This window comes from Gossypium arboreum, chromosome 5 (genome assembly GCF_025698485.1).
Source record: "Gossypium arboreum isolate Shixiya-1 chromosome 5, ASM2569848v2, whole genome shotgun sequence".
NCBI lineage: Eukaryota > Viridiplantae > Streptophyta > Magnoliopsida > Malvales > Malvaceae > Gossypium > Gossypium arboreum.
The window spans coordinates 4,564,256-4,588,127 of record NC_069074.1 but is presented as its reverse complement, the minus strand read 5'-3'; the positions used below and the strand labels follow the sequence as shown (position 1 = coordinate 4,588,127).

Below are 23,872 nucleotides of genomic sequence, written 5' to 3'. Positions count from 1 at the left end.
TGCCAAAGACTGCTTTTCGAACTTGGTATGGTCACTACGAATTTTTGGTAATACCTTTTGGTTTAACAAATGCCCTTGTTACATTTATGGATTTAATGAATCATATTAGAGGTTGAATAAGATATGAAATTAAAGTCTATTGAATCTAGTTTCACATAGAAGAAACGGTGTAAGTAAAAACTTTCATATCAGGAGATATTTGAATTTTTGTGAGACAAGGTTAGAGTGATTTTGAGCTCCTATGTTATGAATTTGGAAAATAATTAAAAATTGTACAAAAATAATTATGGGTTATAATTTATATAGCTAAAATCCTTAATGAGTCTAGTTTCAAAAGAAACAAACGGAACATCACTAGAATTCTGTACTATGAGATAATTAATTTTTAGTAAAGAAAGGTCGAAAGTGTCAAACAGCAGAATAGGGGTAACTTTGAAGAATAAACTGTACTTTTTGGCTAATCCATAAATTCTGAAAATTTTATGGTAGAAAGATATATGAGTCTAGTTTCAAATATTTTTTACGGATCTTAATTTAGAATTCTTTAGCTTAAGATATAAATAATTTAGTGAATATGATTCGAGTGGATAGCTTTGATGTGAATATAAGTAAATAATAGAATTCATGTGTAATTATTATGCAAACTTCGGTAACATCTTGTAACCCTGTTTCGGTGACGGATATGGGTTAAGGGTGCTACACAGAGGATAGACGCTCATGTGGTCAGGCCATGTGGGCATTCGAAATAGGGCACACGGCCGTGTCCTAGCCTGTGTTCGTACCCGTGTAACTCTCTGACTTGGATCACACGGCCAAGTCACACGTCCGTGTGTTTGGCTGTGCGTAGGTGCAGCAGACACACGGCCAAATGCACGCCCATGTGCCAGGCCGTGTTAGAAATTTTGAGCATTCTATTTTGAAATTTTTAAGAAGTAGGGGACACACAGCCAAGACACACACCCATGTGCTAAGCTGTGTGTCACACATGGCTGAGACACATGCCCGTGTGGACGAAATAAGGTTATTTCTAAGCCATATTTTTCAACCATTTGGTCTTCCACCTAAACTAACATTTTAACACATTCAATAACCAATCCAAGACATTTAAACTCAACCAAAACCAAGTCATAATCATGTCATATACCTCATTTCTCAACATTCAAATTTACCAGATTAATCAAAACATCTATTTGCTTACTTATACCAACTATACTATCTCATCTCATACATCAATATGCCTATAACTTATCCATCACTCAACCACATCAAACACAACAAACATGAAGAAGCCACACACACATATATATATATATATAACAAAAGTATGCCCAACTCAAGCCATTCTAATGGCTATTTATAACCAAAACACATATTTGTCATCAATGACCCAATTGCACCTATACATACCATTACACCAAAATCTAGTTTTTTACATATACCGATTTGAGCCGAAGAAGAGTGTGATGATGCTCCGACCAACTTCCAACCACTTCGTGTAACGCCCCCTAACCCTATACCGTCATCGGAACAGGGTTACGAGACATTACCAACAAGATCAAAGTCAATTTGGTCATTAATTAAAATAAATATTTACACACATCCTAGTTTTAAGATGTCGTCCCTTTAATGGGCCATCGCGGTCCAATATGAACAGTAAATTCAATTCGGGACTAATTTAGAATCACTACGAATTTTTAGTAAATTTCAAAATTCATACTACATACCGTTGCCAACCATAATTTACTCATTTCATGAGTACATCTACAACCTAAATGACTCTCATAAAACATCCTAGGTACATGCCATTACCAATAATTAACACACTTTATCTTAATGAATTCGGGATCGAACTGAGATGCTGATTCAACGTTCTATCTTTACTAAACCTACGCACGGAAACAAACCGTACGCTGAGTATGGTATACTCAGTGGTATTTCCATAATCCGAACACTTAATAATATAACAATTAAACTTAAAATCACAATAACAATTATAAGTATTCATTTATTTGTTTTATAGATAAAATTTCAATTACTTACCATATAAATTCTATACAAGTCATATAACAAACACAATAACATATTTGTTCAATTCTTTTCATTTACTTACCGTATAAATTCTATACAATATATTCACAATTCACTTGTTTTCACACTTTACTTCTTAACAATATACCATTTTAATTCATTCTAACATCAATCATCATCCATTTGAACTTTACTCATTTCATGAACCTTTTGGTTCATGTTTTCAATCTTATATCTCAATTTCAATTCTCAATTCAATTTCTCATTTCATTCCAATAGCTTAATCAATCAAATTCACTCGACTTATCTTTTCACTTATTTACCCCTATTAACAAGACTCGGACCTTGGCGGATACACGGATCCAACTAAACACACCAATATGGCACCCAGTGCCTCATCGGATAGTTCGAAGCAATATTTGACACCCAGTGTCTCATCGGCCTAGCCGAAGTAAAGTTGGTACCCAGTACCTCATCGAATCTATCCAAAGAAATATAGTGACACCCAGTGTCTCATCGACTCGAGGTCGAAGAATCCCTGAACACTTCCCAATCCTATGGCATGCCAACTATATCCGACTCAGCCCGATACTGTTAATAGGGTATTCAATTCACTTTCAATTTTTTTCAATCAATACACATTTTAATTAATCACATAAATTCATAATTCAATACAATTCAATTCACTTTTCAATAACAAATATCCAAATATCACAAATCTCATATTTAAAATTTTCAAACAATTTATATTTCAATTCAATTCAAATAATCAATATATATTCAATATTCAATATATATATCTATATATATACGTAATTCAACCAATATAAATTCAATATAAATTCAATAATTCATCACATACTATATCAATCCATTTCATTTGCAAAACACAATAATTCTTACTTCAAAACACTTAATATACATATTAAGAAATAAATTCAACAATTAAGTATTAGGTTTGGATTATAGAAATACAAACCATAATTTTCGAGCTAACTCCCGTTGACTTTGTCTTGTCCTTTCTTAGCCGAGATTTCTGGTACCACATTGACTACGAAATTAATACAATTCATAATCATTAATACATTACTAATTCATATCTTGGGTTATAGAATTCTAAATTAAGATACGCTAATTTTTCCTGAAACTAGACTCACAAATATTCTTACAATAAAATTTTCAGAATTTTTGGTTTAGCCATTAAGTACAGTTTATTCTTTAAATTCACCCCTATTCTGCTGTCTGACAGTTTCGTCCCTTCTTCACTAAAAATTAATTATCTCACAGTACAGAACTCGGATAACATTCTCGTTGATTTTTAATGAAAATAGACTCATTATGGATTCTAAACATATAACTTTAAGCCTCTAATTATTTTTATTCAATTTTGGTGATTTTCCAAAGTCAGAACAGGGAACCTGAATTCATTCTGACCTTGTCTCACAAAATTCATTATATCTCATAATTTACAATTCAATTGCTTATATCGTTTCTTCTATAAGAAACTAGACTCAATAATATTTAATTTCATATTTTATTCATCTTTTAATTCAATTTCTACAATTTTGGTGATTTTTCAAACTTAGACTACTGCTGCTGTCCAAAATAGTCTTAGTACAAAATGTTGATTTACTTTAATTTCAATTTAATTCTAACTAAATTCACTTACTTTTCTATCTTAATTCATACTTTATTTCTATTCAAATTTCATCCATACTCTCATTTAAATATTAAATTTCCAGCATACTTTCCTAATTTCAAAATTTCATCAATTTAGTCCCTACAACATAAAACTTATAACTTACTTTACAATTTGATCCTATTATCAATTCTAGCTTGAAATTTACTCAATTAAACCCTTAATTCACTATTTTATTCAACATGAACTATACTTGAAAATCTATAAACTCTCAAAATATCAACTTAATTTCATCAAAGTCTTGTTCCAAAGCTTCTAAAACATCAAAATTTAAGAAGAAATGACTTAATTGACTTACCAAATTAAACTTTGAGCCTTGAAACCCAAATTTTTCTTTTTCTTTTTCTTTCTTTCTTTCTCCCCTGTTTCTTCTCTGTTTCGTTTGCTTTCATTCTGTTTCTTATGTTTCTTTACTTATTTATATAATATAATATATAATATAATATACTATAATATAATAATAATTTAATATATATTTTAACACATAAAAATCTCAGATTTTTATGTTTATGCCGCCTCACTTAGGACAAATGGCATAATTGTCATTTTGGTCCTCTTCATTTACTTTTAATCTACAATTCAACTTTCATCCTTTATTCAATTTAGTCATTTTTCCTAATTACTCTTAATTAAACTAAATTTACTTAATTAAACTCTAATTAACCACTCAATTGACTTCGTAAATATTTTTAATAAATATTTACGAATCCATTTTTCAGAAACGGAGACCCGAAAATATACTTTTTCGGTAACGGTAAAATTCGGGTCGTTACACTTCGAGCTTCCAAATTACTATAAAACAGGAAAAATAATATAGGGTAAGCATATTTTGCTTAGTAAGCTCGTATAACGGGAAATTAACTTACCATTTTTTTACATTTAAAGTAAGCATGCAAAATTCATCGAAAGAAATTTGACAGTTTGCCTTTAACACACATATAATCTCAAGAAACATGTTAGTCATGTAATTCATGTGAATATCAAGAAACAATGATGAGCTCATCATGTAACAAATTTTCATGTACATATGTTTTCCACATCATATATTCATATAACATACACATTTCCATAATAATTTATCTCAAATTCAGATTATCCCATATCGGAACTTTGCTTGTTGAATTGAGTAGAAATATTGATGAATACACAGGTACTGTACAAACTGTAATCTATCAATTCATATTCGGGAATGCTTCTTAGAGCACATAATCGGGAAGCCCTCTCTCTAGCCATATAACAGGAAGTTCATGTGAGTCATCTAACGGGAAGCTTATCCGGGCTGTATAACGAGAAGCTCATAAGAGCCATAGTCAGGAAGCTCCGGATAGCCATATATTGGGAAGTTTAAGCGAGCCATATTGGGAAGCTTCGAAGAGCCATTAGTTGGGAAGCTCACAAAAAGCCATATATCGAGATGCTCATAAGAGCTGCGATGTGTCCACAACACATGTAGGATCACAACCGATCGAGATCCTCCAAAGAGCTATTAACGGGAAGCTCGCAAGAACCATATAACGGAAAGCTTGAGAAGGCTAGTAATGGGATGCTCTTTTGAGCTATGGTGTGTCCGCAACATATGTAAGACCACAACCAATTCGAGATCTTGTATCCATCGTATTTCATTTATTCAAACGAGACTTAACATTTATCGGGCTTTGTCAGATATGTAACCAATTTCATGTACATGGCAATTACACAATTCATATATATACACAACATTCAATTCAAACATATAAATGTACACAATTTAATTATATGAACTTAGCTTGACAAGTATTCGTTGATTTGTTGTCTACTAGTCCAACATTTTCTCTTTTCCTCGATCTAATTCCGTATTTTGTCTATCCAGATCTACACGAGTAAATTTAACTCAATTCAATCCAATTCAAATATTATAAAAAATTACTATTTTAACCTTATACTTTTATTTAATTACGATTTCGTCCCTATACTCGGAAAATAAAATTCATGCACTTTAACCCTCATTCCAAGCCTAACCGATTTTTACATGTAACATTAACAGCCCATGTATTTTATAAAATTTAGAATTTTTTCATGAATTTTATATCTTTACAATTTAGTCCCTAAATCATAATTTCATCAAAATTCACTTTACAAAAGTTATTTATGTAATAGCCTAAATTTTCAGTGGTGTCGGAACAGTGATTCGAGATCACTAAATCCAAAAAATGAGTAGAAAATATTATTAATTTAGTGAATATAAGTTAAATGTGAAGTTAGGAAAATTTTTGAAATAGCGAATAGTGTACTAGAAATAAATATTAAAAAATAAGAATCAGAAACGAGGTATCGAGACTTTGAAAATTTTAAACTGAATCATAAATATTTTTATAAATATTTATGAAGTGTTAATAAGTTATTATTAAAGTTTCGTCAAGAAATTTTAAAGTTTCGATAGTTAATTGAATAAAAGGACTAAATTGTAACAAATGTAAAATTATAAGAAATGATTAAATAGCTTAAATGATAAAAGAAAGAGGGTTTAAAAGGAAAATATACCCAAGGTCTATTTGGGCTGGACGGCAAGGGGCATGAAAACAGCAGGAAAATTGATGAATTAAGGGTAAAATTGGAATATTGCAAAATTTACTTAATAAAGCTAGGACTAAAGTGGAATTACCTAGATTTCTCTTTATTTTTCTGCATTCTCATCAGAAAAAACACCATAGAAGGGTTTTCTTAAGCTGGTTTTTCATATTTTTACTGCAAGTAAGTTCAATTCTTGATTATTTCTTGAAATTTTTGTGTTTTTATGACTTTTACAACTAGGTCCACTTGTTGAATTCATTAGTTTTTGATTCTATGAAAGAAATTGGAAGTTTCTATAAATATGTACTGGAATTATATGATGATTTAGCATGAAATTAGAGCTTTAAATTGTTTATATGATGATTTTATTGAAAGAATTGAATAGAAAGTGAATGTTTGGGACCTAATGGTGAAAGAGTTTGAAGTTAGGGTTTTATGTGGAAATTATAAATTTAAATAGTTTTGAAATAACTTATAATGTATAGCTAAAGTATTAATTGAGAAAAAAATAGTTTAATTAAGGGGATAGTTGAGCAAGGACCGATAGTTGAGCAAGGACCGAATTGTATGAACTGTGAAATTTGGGGCAAAAATGGAAATCAACATTTTTCACTAAAACAGTTTTGGACAGCAGCAATAGTCTAACTTTGAAAAATCACCAAAAATTTTAGAAATCGAATCAGAGGATGAATAAAATATGAAATTAAAGTTTATTGAGTCTAGTTTTTTATAGAAGAAATGTTGAAAGCAATGAAGTTGTAAATTACGAGATATAATAAATTAAGTGAGAAAAGGTCAGAATGATTCTGGGTTCCCCTGTTCTGACTTTGAAAAATAATCAAAAATTGGAGAAAAATAATTAGGAGCTTAAATTACATGTTTAAAATTATGAATGAGTCTATTTTCAATAGAAACAAATGGGAACATCATCCGAATTCTGTATGAGGAGATAATTAATTTTTAGTTAAGAAGGGTCGGAACTGTTAGACAACAAAACAGGGGTGACTTTAAAGAATGAACTGTACTTATTGGCTAAACCAAAAATTCTGAAAATTTTATGATAAAAAGATATATGAGTCTAGTTTCAAGGAAAATTAGCGGATCCTAATTTGGAGTTCTATAACTCAAGATAAAATAATTTAGTGATTATGACAAGGATGGACAACATTGAATATACATAGGTAAAGAGTGAGATTGCAGATAATGTTACTTATAAGCGGGTTATAAACATTAAGGATGTGAAATAGAATGAATGTGAAGTCAATACTAATAAGTGAAAAATTTTATATTACAGATCAAGAAATCGAGGATAAACGAGGAAAAGAGAAAATTCTGAAATAGTTCCAGAAATCTCTACAACTACTGCAAATTGTTCTGGGTAAGTTTGTACGGTTAAATTATTAAATTTAAATATTATTTTATATAAGTAAATTATGTACAAAATTTACGAAATTGAACTGAGTATTTCGGAGGAACGGAACGCAGGAAATGAGTACGATCGTTCAGTGAAAAAGATGAATTGACGGTAAATTACTCAAGTAAATCGAGATTCAGCATTTGTTGCGAATTCTCGTGTTTGCTTTCTGTTTAGCTCGTACGAGCTTCCGTTAACTCATATGAGTTTCAGTTAACCCTTTTGGGGTTACAGTTCAACTCTGATGAACTTCAGTTAGCCTTCGGGCTTCCGTTTAGCACTTATGTGCTTCAGTTAGCTTTCGGTATTCCGTTTAGCACTTATATGCTTCAGTTAGACTTCGGGCTTTAGATCACGATGTACTCAAATCCGTAAGTCGTTCTTTAAATGGACAAGTTTGTAAGACGTAAATGTAACGTGTGAAAAAAGAAATGTAAGTAATGTTATCATTATTATTATTGAGCTCAATTAAGTAATTTTATTTTTAAAATGAGATTATGACTTACAAGATGAAAGTAACTTACTTGAAATGTCCATATGATTTGAATTTTGGAAAACTAATATTTGGTAAGATTTATGGTTAAAGCCGACGAACTTACTAAGCTATAGTCAGCTTACTTGTAATGTTTATTGCTCTTTGTAGATTAACGGGAGGGTCAAAGGATCGGATCATCACGCTCAAGTCACACTATCTCGATTTTTCGGTAGATTTTGTTATAAATATTTTAAATGGTTTATATGGCATGTATAGGAGCTTATATGACTATGTTTTCTATTAACTCATGAATATATTAGTTAAGTTAATATAAGTTGATATATGATATGAATGGAAATTAACTAAGATGTTTAAATACTACTTGAAAGTATGAATGGATATAATGTTAGATAAAATAAGGATTAGTGATATTGTTATGAACCGAATGTGATTTGGATGAAGATTGTATTTGTTGAGTTGTTGTTGCGTTGAATTGGTTGCAAATTTGAAATTGCAGGGAAGGTTAGATGTTTCTAAAGGGGTTATATTGAATTTAAAAAAAAAATTATTATATTACGAAAAATTTCCGGAGTACTTGAATAAGTCTCTATTCATTTATGATACGTGATTTAGGCCTTAAGGGTTCATAAAATAGACTTAATGATTTAATTTTAATATATTTGTTGTTTATTCATGAATTGTTTGTAAATTAACCAATATGTCTATTCCGACGACGATTTGAGATTAGGGGGTGTTACAGTTTATCTATCAACAACCTTTCATTTTCTACCATAAATTTCATAATTAATACATACTCATCCATGGAAAAACCCTAGTACTTTGATAACTTTGGAAATTAATCCTTGAGATAGCTAAATTAAGCTATTACGATCTCGAAAATATAAAAATTACTAAAAACAGGACAAGATTACTTACCCAATTAAGCCAAGTAAGCTTGCTTGAGTTCTCTTCTCTTAGCTAGGATTTCCATGTATTTAATTTTGGGAAAGATGATATAAATGATGATATTTTTTTTTATTATTTATCACCTTTATTTATCATCTTTTCAATTTTGTCCTTTTCTTTATTTGATTTTCTATAGATGAATCATCATACTTATGTACTAACCCCTCTTAATGGTCTTTTTTCTATATAAGGATCTCCAATTTTGAATTCCATAGCTATTTGATACTTATAGTTACTAGAACTCAACTTTTGCATTTCATGCAATTTCGTCCTTTTATCAACTAAACATGTAATCGGTAAAATTTTCCTAACGAAATTTTCATACGATATTTCTATCATAATTCAGACCATAAAATAATATTAAAATAATTTTTCTTACGGACTCGAATTTGTGGTCCCAAAATTACAGTTCTGATTTTACTGAAAACGAACTGTTACATAGAACTCCTTAATGACGTCATGAGATAAAATCCCCACTAGGATAATGCTTGATATGTTGGGGATTTGTTCTCAACAACAACCAAAAAAAAATGTGAACTATGCATCTTACATTAAATTGTAGGGCATACGTATGGTTTGCTTTTTCAGGCATTTGACGAGGTTCTCTCTCTCTGAAGTTGCCACCTCTTTAAATTCTTAGTAAAGGCAAGTTCCATCAACTTTACAAATTGCTTCGACTATAACTAGTTTATTCAACTTATATATATAGGCTTTTCACGCGTGTTCATGTTTCTCCTAAAAATCATAATTATTGATAAAATAAATATAAGGTGGGAACTCCAATATGTTCTCCACAAGGGGAAAAAGTCTTAATTAAAGATAAGAGAGGTATTCCCTTCTATTTAAAGCATTTAGGAATAATGCTGAATTTCGCAACTATTTTGAATTTGGTTTTTACATTTTTTTATTCATATTAATCTTTGAATTTGGCAAATTTTTTTACTTTTGGTCAATAAAATGATACGGTATTTTAAGATTGTATCACATTATCATTTATTTTTCTATAAAAATAATTATAATTTTTAAGTAATAACGTGACACAATATTAGAGTATCTCATTATCACATATTTCAAAATTTCAAGAAAAGATTGTCAAATTCAAAGACTAATGAGGACAAAAACAATTTAAGGACCAAGATAAAAAAAATTGATAAATTTAGGGACTAAAGTTCCATTATCCCTAATATTTATTCAAAGATAAATTCATAGTCAACCAAAATAACAAAGTAAAATTGTTCGCATACTGTGAAGGAAATGTTTTCAGCAGGAAAAAGAAGAAGTTCTAAAACGAAATTGCAAAACGGAAGGAAATATTAATTATTCATTGAGGTCGAACTGTTGCTCCCCGTCTCTCCCTTCTTTAGTCTTTCTTTTCTCCTCTTCCTTTCGGTACTTGATACCACAGGCATTACATAATGTCTGCAATTTAAAAAAAATATATATATATAAATTAATGAATATAAGAGAAAAAAAAGTTGGCAACTTATTCAAAGTTTCCATCATGCATTCACGATGTTTAAATTAGATGGACTGATCGATAAAACTAAACTTCAATCAAATAAAATTTCCTCCATTTATAGTAACTGAAAATATCTTTTAGATGCCATCACCTTTTATTATTACTAAATCTGATGGTTCATAAATTACCATCATAATGTAATCCATTTTAATAACTGTAGGGTTTCGCTATAAAGTTCCAGTGATTGATTATGTAATGGAAAGATGATAGCATTGTACCTTGGGGCCTAGTGGTCCTTTGCGCCACATAGGAGTATCATTGGTGTTGCAGTTGTAGTTAGTGCACCTCTTGTTGGGATCATTGTAGAGGCCATAACCACGTTGGCCTCGTCCCAAACCCCAGCCGGAGGAGCTTTCGAACTCCCTTTGTTGCAGTTGGGCAGCTCTCCTAGGAGGGACGTCGAGCAGGGTGTAGCTGTTCGGAGGCAGCTCGTGAAGAGGAGGTGGAGGCGGAGGAGGGACATAGTTGTAGGAGTTGATGGTGTCATAAGGAGGAAACTCAACAGAAGGGCCTGAGAAATTGTTGAATACATTCGGATAATTCATGTTATGGGCACTGCTACTGTTACCTATTTGATCTGGTGATAGCCATGCTGCATATTGGCTGCCATTGAAGTGTTGTTGTGGAGCTTCTGCCATTGCTCCTTCGTTAACAGGTCCTTGCTGAATCATGCAAATAATTTAAAAGAATAATTATGGAATGACAAGTACTAAGCTAAATGGAAATTAATTTAAGATAAATTACATAAAGTAAATAAATAATTTGCAATAACATTTCATATTGTAATTAGCCAAAGCCCAAGTGTATTTATTTGCAAAATTGCAATACATATGCTTTCTATTTTTCAGGCAAACTTTTCTTCAAATATTAATCAACAGTACTATTAATATATATATATATATAATGATAAATTTGATATCATAAAATCATCACATCATATTGTTTCTAACCACAACTTAAAAAGATGAATTTCTACAAGGTAGTACGTATTGTATGATTTTAGATTTATTACTATTTTTGGAAATATAAAAATATTTATAAATATTAAATAATGAGATAAAAAATTTTCAAATATAAAATATTCCTCAATTATATAAAATATTTTTAATAAATTTCACAAATAAAATTTATCATTAAATAAATCTAAGATAAATAAGCAAAAGAGAATTATTTCAGAGAACAATAAGATCATCTCAATACTATACATATTCTAATCAATACAGGCAAAATCAACCAATACAACAATTATTAATTAAAGTTTACATTGAAATGGAACCTAGAATTTGTTGTTCCGATTTATTATCAAAATAGAGCGTTTTGACCAATACAAGTGGTATCGAACATAATTGATTACCTTAATTTTTATTGTGTTATAATTTTTATTTCACTGATTAAAATAATATTTTTAAGCTAAAAATTAAATTTGACAACGCATTTTTTTACTATTATGGTTAATATCCTCGCTGTCATTATTATTAATTAGAAAACAAAATTAAGCTGTATCCAACGTGTATATCGTTGTTTCCTTATATATTTAAAAAATTTACTTAAAATGAAAGCGCGCGTTGGCACCCTAAATATTAGAATTTAAATTCAGATTATTGTTTCTTTTACTGAAATTGACATAAAAATAATATAAAATTTTTTATATCTCCATATATTTTTGAAGGATTTGTAACTAAAACTAGAGAAAAGTCACTATAAAATAAAAATAATATAAAATGAAAACAATAAAATTTTATACGAGTTTCATTTTCTAATAAGTTTTATTAAAATGAAATGAAAAGGTAAGAAATAAACTTATCTAATCTAAAAATAAAAACTTTTGATTTTATGCATTTGGGAATTCTCGTTATATATTTCATAACTTTTTTAACAAGCATTTCATAAAAATCAATTTAAATTTTATAAACTTTGTTTTATTTTTATCATTTTAATTTTATAAAATTTTCAAACACAAAAAAAAATCAATTAAAAATTAACCCAATGAATCACTATCATCATAAAAAAAACCACTCAATTTAATAAAATTGTATATATCTATTTTACAGAAAATACTATAATCAAATTTTAGATCAAATAATTTTTTTCATATTGTTTATTTTAAATGCCACTTATATATACTCAAAATAAACCAAATTTTATTCGAAAAAAAAACTTGTAACCTTATATCATCATGCATGGGGAGAAAAAGAAAGAACCATAGCAAATTTCAGCTGAATATGAGAGGATAAAAGATAAATAACCTGAATGTTATGGTAGAGTGCAGGATTTTGAAGAGAATCAAACAAAGGCAGTCCCAACTTGAGAGTAAGATCAACCCTACTATTGCCTGCATTATTGTTGTCATTGTTTTGGCCATTCATTTCAGTTGCTGCTTGATTGAACCAAGGTGAATTATCCATGGATTCACTGGTTTTTTCCCTTTGATAAAGAGATGGACACTAAATTAAAGCTTAAAAATATAAAAAATTAATTATAAATAAAAACAAAAAATTGTTTTAAATAAAATAAAATAAAGTATGCAATGAAATGGAAAATTCGATGCAATGAAATGAAATGGAAAATTCGAAACGGATACAATGAAGAGATATAAAACAATAAGGATGATCTGGAAGACTGACAAACATGAGCAAATGTGCACACTTTTTATGTGATGATATACTTTTTTGATAACAAAAGAACAAAATTAATATAATAAAATAATATTAAGACTGAAAAAAAAGTATTAATCTGAACTGAACATGAGTATTCCACAATTTTTTGTGATTTAAAATCGATCTTATAATCATCCTCGTCCATATCAATGACTCCCACCACCGAAAAAAAAATCCATAGGATTTTTCATTTTTTTTTTCAAAATATAAGAAAAAAAAAGAGAAAAAGACAGTGAAAATGATATCATCAGTAAAAATATTACCAGAGATAAAATCACCGTTTAAACACTATTTTATATATAAAATTTTAGATTTTAATAAATCAAAATAAGAAAAACAAATAATAGTATTTACCAAAAAGAAAAAAAGTTTGACATGAAAACCGTGGGAAGCATGTGCAATGAATTAACCAAGAAAACACAAAAGAAAAATATATATGAACAAAATTATGTTTGGCTCCTCTTTACTTTGTTATCTCCAATATTCCTCTGGATTTGATATTAGATCGTCGTTAGAGAGAGAAGATGATGAATAAGGAGCCAAACAAAAGACATAAAATGTAAGAAAAAAGAGAGAGACTTACAACTAAAACTATTTTCTGCTATGGATGTCTAAAAAGCCTAGAGATGGTGGTGTGATTGAAACTAGACCGAGAGATTTATTTATATATACCATGAAAATGGTCCCTATATATATATATATGAAAGGTACATAGGAAATGCTTCTTCTTCTTCTTCTTTTTATATATATAGATTTTAATTATTTTATTTATTTTAAATATCTCATCCCATCAATAAATCTGATAATCATTTGTTGCAACAAAAACTGTCAATTTTAATTTAATTTAAACAACTACCATTGTTATTTCAAAATAATTCGTTTTGCATGTATAAATATATTCCAATTATCAATTTAATTATAATTTTTATATTAATTTTGGTTGTAATTATTTTGATTATGATTTTACTTATAATTTTTCGAGAAAAATGTATATATTTTCAAAATTATATCTGTTCAATATATATGGTAATTTTTTTTCTGTTCATTGATATATTTGGTAATTCATACGTGTATATGGTGTATTTATCAATAATAAAAATATAAATTATATAATATGAATTATTAAAAGTGTTCAACTTCATAAAACAATACGTGAATTCATATATTCTTAGAGTGTGTTTGAAAAACCGAAAATTTAAATGTTGAAAATTTAAGAACCAAATTTTTAATACTGAATTTGATAAGTGTTGAATTCATATTAGAAAATTATTTGGTAAATTAGTAAATATAAGTACGGAATATAATTATGTTGTTTGATAAAAGTATTTTTCTGGATAATTTTTAATTTTAATTTTATTAATGTAATATTTTATATTATTTTGGATAGTTTTAGACAAAAATAATTATGGTAATTTAAATATCCCATACTAAAAATAATTTATTTTAATTTTTAATAAAATAAAACAACTTAATATTTCCTACATTAGGTGATAATAGCTATCTATCTATTTATATTATTCAATATTTTTTGTTGAAAATTTTATATTAAATAAAAATTAAAATAATTATTAAACACATATAAAATATTAAATGTTGAAAATTTTCATTGTTTTATCAAACTCACCTTTAATAAATCATATAAAGACTTCGTTAATTCTGTAAAAAAAATTCATTAATAAATAAATAAATAATTTTGAAACCATTAAAAATTATAATATTTTTAACAAACGATATCTTATTATTTTGTAGTTGGTGTATAATTTTTATATAATGTTTAAACTATTTATAATGTTTTATTTTTTAAATACAAAGCTTAAATTATTTATAATTCTCTTAAATTTTGAAATGAAAATTGGGCGCGCTTCAAATTATTACAACAATATGAACCGAATTAAAATTTAAATTTTAGTAATGATGAAGGGATTGCTTGTTTTTGGTAAAGCGAGATCAGTTTTACCTATTTTTGGATATCAGCCTTTATTTTGACAACAATATAAATCTTATACATGGCAAGTGATTAAATGTAACCCACCGTTTTGTTATGGTCTAATAACTATAGATCATTTATATATTCGAATGTTTGTTAAATCGATAATAATTTTTTGACCAAATTTGTTAAATTTAAATATTTTAAAGTAATTTATTTGTTAAACTGATAAAATTAAGATTAATCTCAGATTTAAGATCAACTTACCAAAATATTTTAAAGAAATTTGTATGTGTTTATTCAAAAAACTAAAATCTTAATGGTTTTATTTACGTGACTTCAAATTAATGTGTTGACTTCGACGAAATAAACCCGTGGGACCTCAACTCTTGATCTTAGTATATTGGTTGCCGTAATTTCTTCTCTCTTTTTTTCTTTTTATTAAGCTTAGATTGATTCGTGTAATTCATTAATGCTTAATTTGGATGGGTAGCTTAATTATTATACAGTGAGATATGTATTTAGATTTAAATGTAATGATAATAGTGATATGTATTTGAATTCAAATGTAATGGTAATAGTGAGATAAAATATTAAAATATTGTATAAATTATATTTAAATTAGATAATGAAATATAAACTAAAATTACATTTGTGCTGAAATATAAATAAAGTTTATAATTTTTTATTGAAAATTAAAATATAAGAATATTTATATTATACTAGTTAATAATGTATTTTATGAGTATCTATGTTGTTTTCACAAGTTGTGATGGACAGATGAGAGTGCTTTGTCGTTCACTAAAACTCTACCGGCCACCAGTAGTTTTTCTTGGAAAGTGGATGGCTCTTTGTCAGATTTTTAACTTGTTTCTGTTTTTAGAGTATTTCAGAATAATAAATGATTTCACGAGTCGATTTAGATCCATGTTGTCTTAAGTTTTATATGTTTTTCGTTTGTTTTTCCATTATTTAATAAGTTTTCAGTTTTAGAAGTTTTTATCTACTCTTGTAGCATATTTTTTAGTTTTGCTTATGCATGTAACCTTAGTTTTATATGTAAATTTAGGGATACTTTTGTTGTCGTCCTATCTAATTTGGTAAATGCTCGACTCTTTTGTCGATTTTTACTCGCCGCTTTGGACCATCCGAGGCTGATTTCCTTATCCTATTAAGTGCTTGCAATCACTCCAGATATGTTGTGTTTGAGTTATGACAAAGCTAATTGTTAACGTATTATGATGTTCTATTGATACTGAAACTAAGACTTTTATTGTGTTGATGGAGCTTATCCTTCACTAGTGTTTGTTGTTTTTCCCGTAAATTGTATGGTTCAATTGAATGAATTAATGAATTTACTTTTAAAATAAAAGAAATTTTGTATTAAAATGAAATAGATAATAAGTACAATATTAGGAGGGTAAAAGAATAATTACTCCTATTTTTAAGAATAATTATTAGATTATTATCCTATATACTGTCAATGAAATATAAAAACTCTATCAACGAGTTTAGATTGATTTTTTGTTTTAAGATACTATAAAATAATTATTAAATAATTTTTAAAAAATATTTGACATCATCTTAAATTGGCTTATAGAGTTTTTTTTAATTTATTAAGAGTGGATAAAATAATTACCCATAATTATTCATGTTAAATAATATATATTAAAATTATGTTACATTAAATCTTAATTAAAATAGTATAATATTAAAATAAGCATTAAACTATTTATATCAATAAAAAATGGTTTTGCAGTGCGGTTGAAAATCATATTAGCATCATCTAAAATACCTCTAGTCAACTAGCGTTTCAGTTTAAAAATCTTTTTGACTAAAAATTCTAAAGGGAGCCAATGCACCCATCTGATTTACTCTTCTACCCCATAAACCTTCAATTTATTGCTTTCAAATCACAATTATACCATTTACACTGCATTAGAGGAAAAAAAAGGAAAAAACGCAATTATACTGCTATTTCTTGCTCTCTTTTTTCACCTAAATCCTGTCAACATTTAAGAAATTATCCTTATTTAGTATAGAAACACGTATGCACCAGATTAAAGTTTCCTTATTATTAAGGTTTGTTACCATATCAGCAAAATTCTTGCTGTCTAACATAAATAGCTCATTTGATATAATGAGATCACCTTGCTGACCAAACTAATAAGATAACAATATTGAGGACTAAGTTAAGACGAAATTAAAAATTTTTGGGTCAAAATTAAATTATATATATTTATAATAGTAAAAACATGAATTCGTCATTTTAATAACATGTATTTTATAATTTTAAATGATTAAATTAAATTTTATTACTTTTAAACAGGTCAAAGTATAATTTTATCATTCAAATTTAAAATTTTATAAATTTTTTTTTTGAGCCCAACACTCTTAACAACCCCTAGATCTGCACCTAGAATTTAATATAAGAATGGTTACTAATTCTCTAATGGGATTATCTCTTTCGTATATTCTTTTTCTCACGTAATCTCATTTTACCGTACATTCTCCATTACTAGAACTTGGATTGACAATGAAGAAAATAAAGTAAAATGAAATTATGAAGAAATAAGATTACATGTCCTCAATGCTTAGTGTCAAAGACGGTTTTTTCACTGATTGGTTTGTAAGACCATCCTCGTTGTACCAAATTGAGCTATTACTGCTTGAAAATCGGAATTTTACAAATATAGTGTATTTTCATTAATAAAATTTAAAACGATAGTAACGTAAATATTTATTATTGTACTCAATAATTATATGATAAATCTATTTCATAATAATATATCAGGTCCACATAATTTCATAGTAATAGTATACAGGTATCAATCATAAAGCGTGGAATTGGTCGAAAATTAAAGTCTTTAAATAAAAATTTCTTAGAAGTGTGTATCTTGTAATATAATATATATATATATAAGAAAATTTTAGTTTTGTTGTTACAGTTGAAAATTATTTTAAAAAGCGTGGTGAAAAAGTATAATTTGTTAATTTAAATATTTAGTATTATTATAAAAATTACAATGAAAAATTAAAATATTATTTTTAAATATGATATTAAAAAGTAAAAAAAATATATTTAAATAATTCAATATAATGATATAAAATATAAAAAGTAATTAATTTAAATTAATTGTAAAATTAATGATAATTGATAAATGTATTTAAATAATTAAATTTAATAATACAAAAATACAAATTAACTATCTTAACAATTCACTTCAAAACACAAAAAGCGAAAAATACCTAAATCTAAATTTTTATGTTTTGGTGAAAAATCATTGTTTGATGAATACACTTTTTAACTAAAAAAAAAACCCAAATATTCTTCGATGCTTGTGCCGTGACAAAAGTGCTTTTAGGTCTCCTAGTATAATGAAATTGTTATTATTATTATATATTTATGTTGAGTTAATTCAAAGCATAAAATGCAATTTGTAAATTGCTATAAACAATAATTAAATTTGTCACTAATTCTTTCAAAAAGAGTTATCATGAAATTCAACCATTTTATCAAGGAATCTATTTGATTCGCTAAGACATTGTTTACGAATTTATTTTTTATAAACCGTTATTTATGGTGATTTTTTTATTGATAATAGGAGGAAAACTTTAAACAAATTAGGCTTCGTTTGGGGCGGCGGTGCGGTGCGGTGCGGTGCACTGCGTTTAGCTTACTTTTTGTCTCACGCTACAGTATCGCTGCAGTATCTAATCTCACCGCCACTGCTGTTTTTACACTAACCGCAGGTAAACGCACCGCCCATCCAAACTCATCCTTAATTATACATTAATTTCGAGAATGCATTGCATTCCTCGTCATGAAGTTGACAATAGCCTGCACAGTAGGTGTGAATAGTCGATCGAATTGAGTTGAATCGAGTTAAAAATTTTTGAGTTAATTGAATTGACGAAATCTATTTTAGAAAATTTAACTCAATTATTTGAATTTTTTTCGAATCAAGTCAAAAAAATTTCGAGTCAAATCAAGTCTAGTTAATGAATCCCATTTTTTATACTTAATGTTCCGTTTTACATTGAATGATTATTTAACTAGTAGACGAAATACAAGATTATTTAACTACATAAGTAAAGTTTGTTGGTAAACATTTATCAAAACGACATAATTTTGCTTTTTAACTTAATGCTTTTTACTTTTAACCTTAAAAAATGTAAACATTTGTCAAAACGACGTAGTTTTGCATTTTCTTATTTGAATTTTCAGATAACTCGAATTATGTAATTCATATTCAAGTTAAACCGAAAAATTTAATTTTTTTTATTCGAATTGATTCGAATAACTTGAATAACTTGAATAACTCAAACTATTTAATTCAAAATTTGAATTTTTATCGAGTTTTTCAAATTGAATCAAATTTTACTCACCCCTACTATGAAGGATGAATAAAAACTTGAATCCTTTCACAATAATAAACTTCTTTTCATCAGCCAATCAACCAACCCTTAAATAGATGGATAATATGTTTCAATAGACTTAAATCTACGTTCTCTTACACTGATAACAATCCCAATACCAATCGAATTAAAACTCAATTCGTCTTACCAAATGTTACTTATATTTATAATAATTCATGTCAGTTTAAGTCTACCTATACTTTAAAAATAAAATAATTTTTTTTTATCAGTTTATTTTTTCTTGGATAATATATCTACGTAATAATGTTAAAGGAAAAAAAGTATTAATTGCATAAAACTGTTGTATAATATATGATATATATATGTGCACGTATAAATGAGAAAAAGATTATTACATAAAACATTATCAATTTTCTACTATATTATGTAATTCGGTGATGTATATGTAATATATAAAAATTTAAAAAAAACATAAAGCTTTACAATTTACAAACTTCCAAATGGTTTATGGAATTTCGTAATAAATAAAACAATAAAGTACATATTACATACATTACAAACCATTATAAGTAGTAAAGGAGTTGATAAAATAACTTCCTAAAAATTGATTAAAAAGGTATTACTTAAAATCTTTGAACCTTTCTAATAATGTATATGAATTTGTAAAATTAAATCTTGTTATACCAACCCATCATTGTTGGAATTTGGCCCATCCATTCACATAGCCCAAAAGGCCAATCATTACCGAAGGACAAAACCTAAAGATCGACTCAGCCGTAGGCTTACCAGGGTTGCAATTGCACATTGCCTCTGACCGAGGATAATGAGAATGGGGCCAATCTTCAAACGTTCTCGGCAGAGCTCCTAAGTAATATATAATTCCAAAGACATTTAATTAGGAGTGATTAAAATTGATAATTTATCTAAGAAAAAATAAATTTTTGAAATAAATAACTAAAATAAGAATGCAGATAAATTTAGGTGACTAAATAAGTAATTTACCCAATAATTTATACAACTTTTTATTATGTAATTTTGATAAATACAATATATGTTTGTGAAACTTATTTTTGTTATTTATTGAAAAAACAAATGATTATAATATTTATGAAAAATATTTGGTACTATATCAGTGAAGTATTTAGACTTTATAAACAATATTAGAAAATTGATAAATATCCTAAAAATATGTAATAAAATATTAAAAGTTAAATATTTAAAATAAAAAACAGATCAATTTTTAAAATTTATTGTAGGATAAAAAATACCAAATATTTATACATACACGTAAGATGTAATAAAATGAGAATAAGTGCAATATGACTTTGATTTAACTTTTAAAATGAATATGTAAACCAATTACAATTTCATTAAGAATCCCCCAATTGTATAATTTACATTTGGAAACTTGTTGTCCACCACAATAACAAGCAAACATGGTATTGACAGATAAGCAATCAAATCAATAGGGGTCCAAGATAAATTACCAAAAAGTACGGTGCAAAAAAGAAAATTTCCCTTCGAAGAAAAGGGCCATATATACGAAGTTCCAGAACATCAAGGCCAAAAAAGAGAACCCGAGTAACAAACCAATTACTTGTCGATCTTTACATGGACACGGAATCAGATCTTGGCCGTCAATCTGTAATCCTAAAAATCTAACCGTCCAGAGACTCTCCTCGTCCCCGATAAAAGCAACCATTGGCCTCGGTGCGTCGGTATATCAGACTTTTCCAGATTTAGGAATTCCGAAGCGGAACATAGGGGAAAAGGCTTCAATTCAAAGCAATTGAATCTTAATTTTCAGTTTTAGATTGAGGAAAACTAAAAGAACCAAAAGGAAATTAACGGATCAGTAGTAAATCGTTTGATCTGGCTGCAAATTTCAATTCTAAAACTGAAAAATTAGGGTTTCTTTTTTCTCTTCGGATTTCTTTGATTTCGTTTTTCATTTTATTTTATAAAAGAAAATGAACGATCAGGCTCAGATGATGAATCAGCCACCGCAAATGATGATGAACACGGTTCAGGTCCAAGTTCCAGTTCAGCAGCAGATGATGAATCAGTCTCATCAGTTGATGGCGTCGGCGGCTCACTCTCAGGCGATGAATCAATTGGCGGCGTCTCAGTCGCAGCCTATAAACTCCGGTCCTCAGATGATGACTCAACAACCACCTCCGATGATGTTGAATCGAAGCTACAAGCCTTGGCAATCTCAGGACCCAAACCAAAACCCTAACCCTAACAAGAAATTCTCTTCTTTCAATCGTAATAACAATTGGAAGGGGAAAAAAGTTTCATTCGGTAAAGATTCTTGGAAGTTCGAGAATAAGCCTTTACCCATGGGTTCTGTTTCTGCTATTTCTTCTGTTCCCGCTGCTTCCGGTAGTAATACTCAAGGTTACAAACCTCCAACTCTTAACGAGCTTCAAAATCAGAATCGGTTAAAAGCCAGAAAATTCTACGGCAACAAGAAGAAATTCAATAACAGCAACAACCGGTTTGCTCCTTACGCTCCGCGGAATACGACTTCGTTTATAATCCGAGCGAAAAAGTCAGGTGGAATAGCATCTTTAGTGTCGCCATGTCCTGTGACTCCCGCCGTTCTTCCTACGCCAATATTTTCACCATCGAGGGAGGTTTTGGGTGATATGGCCAAGGAAGAATGGGGTGTGGATGGTTATGGGTCGATGAAAGGGCTGATTCGGCTTCGATCACCAGAAGCTGGTCATGATGACGAGGAAGATGACGATGGGGGAAATGGTGGGGGTTCGAGTGACAGTGATGTGGAAGAACATGTGGAAGTGGAGAGGAGATTGGACCATGATTTAAGTAGGTTTGAGATGATATATCCAAGTTATGGAGGTGATTATAACAATGTTTTGGAGAATAGAGTGGACGATCAAGATACCCATATAGCACAATTGGAAGAAGAGAATTTAACGTTAAAGGAAAGGTTGTTTTTAATGGAGAGGGAATTAGGGGATTTGAGGAGGAGGTTGCAGTTTTTAGAGAGGCAGAGTCAGATAGTGGAAGATGTTAATGAGGAGGTTGTAGAGAATGGGTCTGATAACGAGAGTGAGGGTGGTGGCTCTGATGTTAGGGTGGTTACCAGTGCTGCTGCTAATGATAATGTGGAAATGGTGGGGTTTGCTACTCGAAATACTAGAAATGTTGATGTTGTTATGGAGGAGAACAATATAGGTGGAATGCCACGGAATGAAGTTCTAATGGATGTTTTTATGGATGAGATTGCAAGAGGAAATGAGCTAAATAATGAAGGAAGAGTGGATGTTGAATTAAAGCCCCAAGATGTGAGGGAGGAAATAATTCGAGACAAAGAAAATGAAGCTAAGGGTGAAGAAGCTGGTGGCAGTGAGTTTGTGGAGGAGAAGATTGTTGAAGAGGACAAGGATTTGTCGAGGTACGAAGAAACTAGCAATGAGGCTGCTGACAACACTAAAACAAAGAATGAGGAAGTGCACTTGTGAACAACAGCGGTGAAGGTGACTGACTGACTGGTTTAACTTGCCCGGGGTAATGTATGAAATTGGGAATCTTTCGATTTGGGTTACCGGAAGGTGCAACTTCTGGATAAATGTGGCCTAAGTAGGTTTAGTTCAGTATAGTTCTTAACGTTCTTTTTGCATTTTGTTAGTTTTACAGGGTAAAAGAGGATGCATTGACTTTGCTATCCTTTTACTGCCCTCATATGCTCTAGGAAGTAGGTATCCTTTCTGGCTTTTTTGCTGCTGCTTTCCCCCTCTTTTTGTCTTTCTTTTGGTTTGGAAAAGGATAAAAAAGGAGGTGTGGGGAAGGGGGGATGTATTTGTTAAGCTGGAAGAGGGTTATCCATAAAGTTTCTTTTGTTACAGGCATATGTTTGTGTTGATTTCAACTTCTTCACAGTTTGAAAAAGAACCTTATAGTATGTAAGGTAAATTTGTGCATGATGTATTTGCATTTGTTTTGCGTAGTAATGTCCTGAACCAAAACTCTTTTAACATATTTTATCTATCTTGTATGAAACTATTTTACTCGTATCTTTCAGACAAGTATTCTGGTTTGATATTATTGGTCATTCTCTTTTCCTATTTCTAAGTTAACAAACTTATCAAATTAATTGCCTTGTATGATTCATATGGTGTTCTCTGCTTATGCATCTAAATCCACACAGTAGACATCTGATTTGCCTTGTCTTCTGTTAATGAGAAATTTTTTTAAGAAAAATCTTATTGTGATCTCTCCCTCTGTTAG

General features: G+C 29.0%; 2 protein-coding genes and 1 long non-coding RNA gene across 3 annotated transcripts; 1 reads left to right on the top strand and 2 right to left on the bottom strand.

The window, feature by feature from the left end:
• Positions 1-1,663: 1,663 nt before the first annotated feature.
• LOC128292581 (uncharacterized) lies at positions 1,664-4,202 on the bottom strand. The gene is made up of 3 exons (XR_008282567.1): positions 4,026-4,202; positions 3,008-3,079; positions 1,664-1,886 (listed from the first exon to the last, which is right to left on the bottom strand). It is a non-coding gene; the product is annotated as an uncharacterized LOC128292581 (long non-coding RNA).
• A 6,054-nt stretch (positions 4,203-10,256) lies between these two features.
• On the bottom strand, positions 10,257-11,296 carry LOC108473253 (GATA transcription factor 29). Its single transcript, XM_017774769.2, has 2 exons — positions 10,870-11,296; positions 10,257-10,551 (listed from the first exon to the last, which is right to left on the bottom strand). The coding sequence occupies exons 1-2, from the start codon at positions 11,287-11,289 to the stop codon at positions 10,450-10,452; spliced, it is 522 nt and encodes a 173-aa protein (XP_017630258.2). The 5' UTR covers positions 11,290-11,296; the 3' UTR covers positions 10,257-10,449.
• A 9,868-nt stretch (positions 11,297-21,164) lies between these two features.
• On the top strand, positions 21,165-23,670 carry LOC108472459 (uncharacterized). The gene has a single exon (XM_017773985.2). The coding sequence runs from the start codon at positions 21,586-21,588 to the stop codon at positions 23,104-23,106; it is 1,521 nt and encodes a 506-aa protein (XP_017629474.1). The 5' UTR covers positions 21,165-21,585; the 3' UTR covers positions 23,107-23,670.
• Positions 23,671-23,872: the final 202 nt, after the last annotated feature.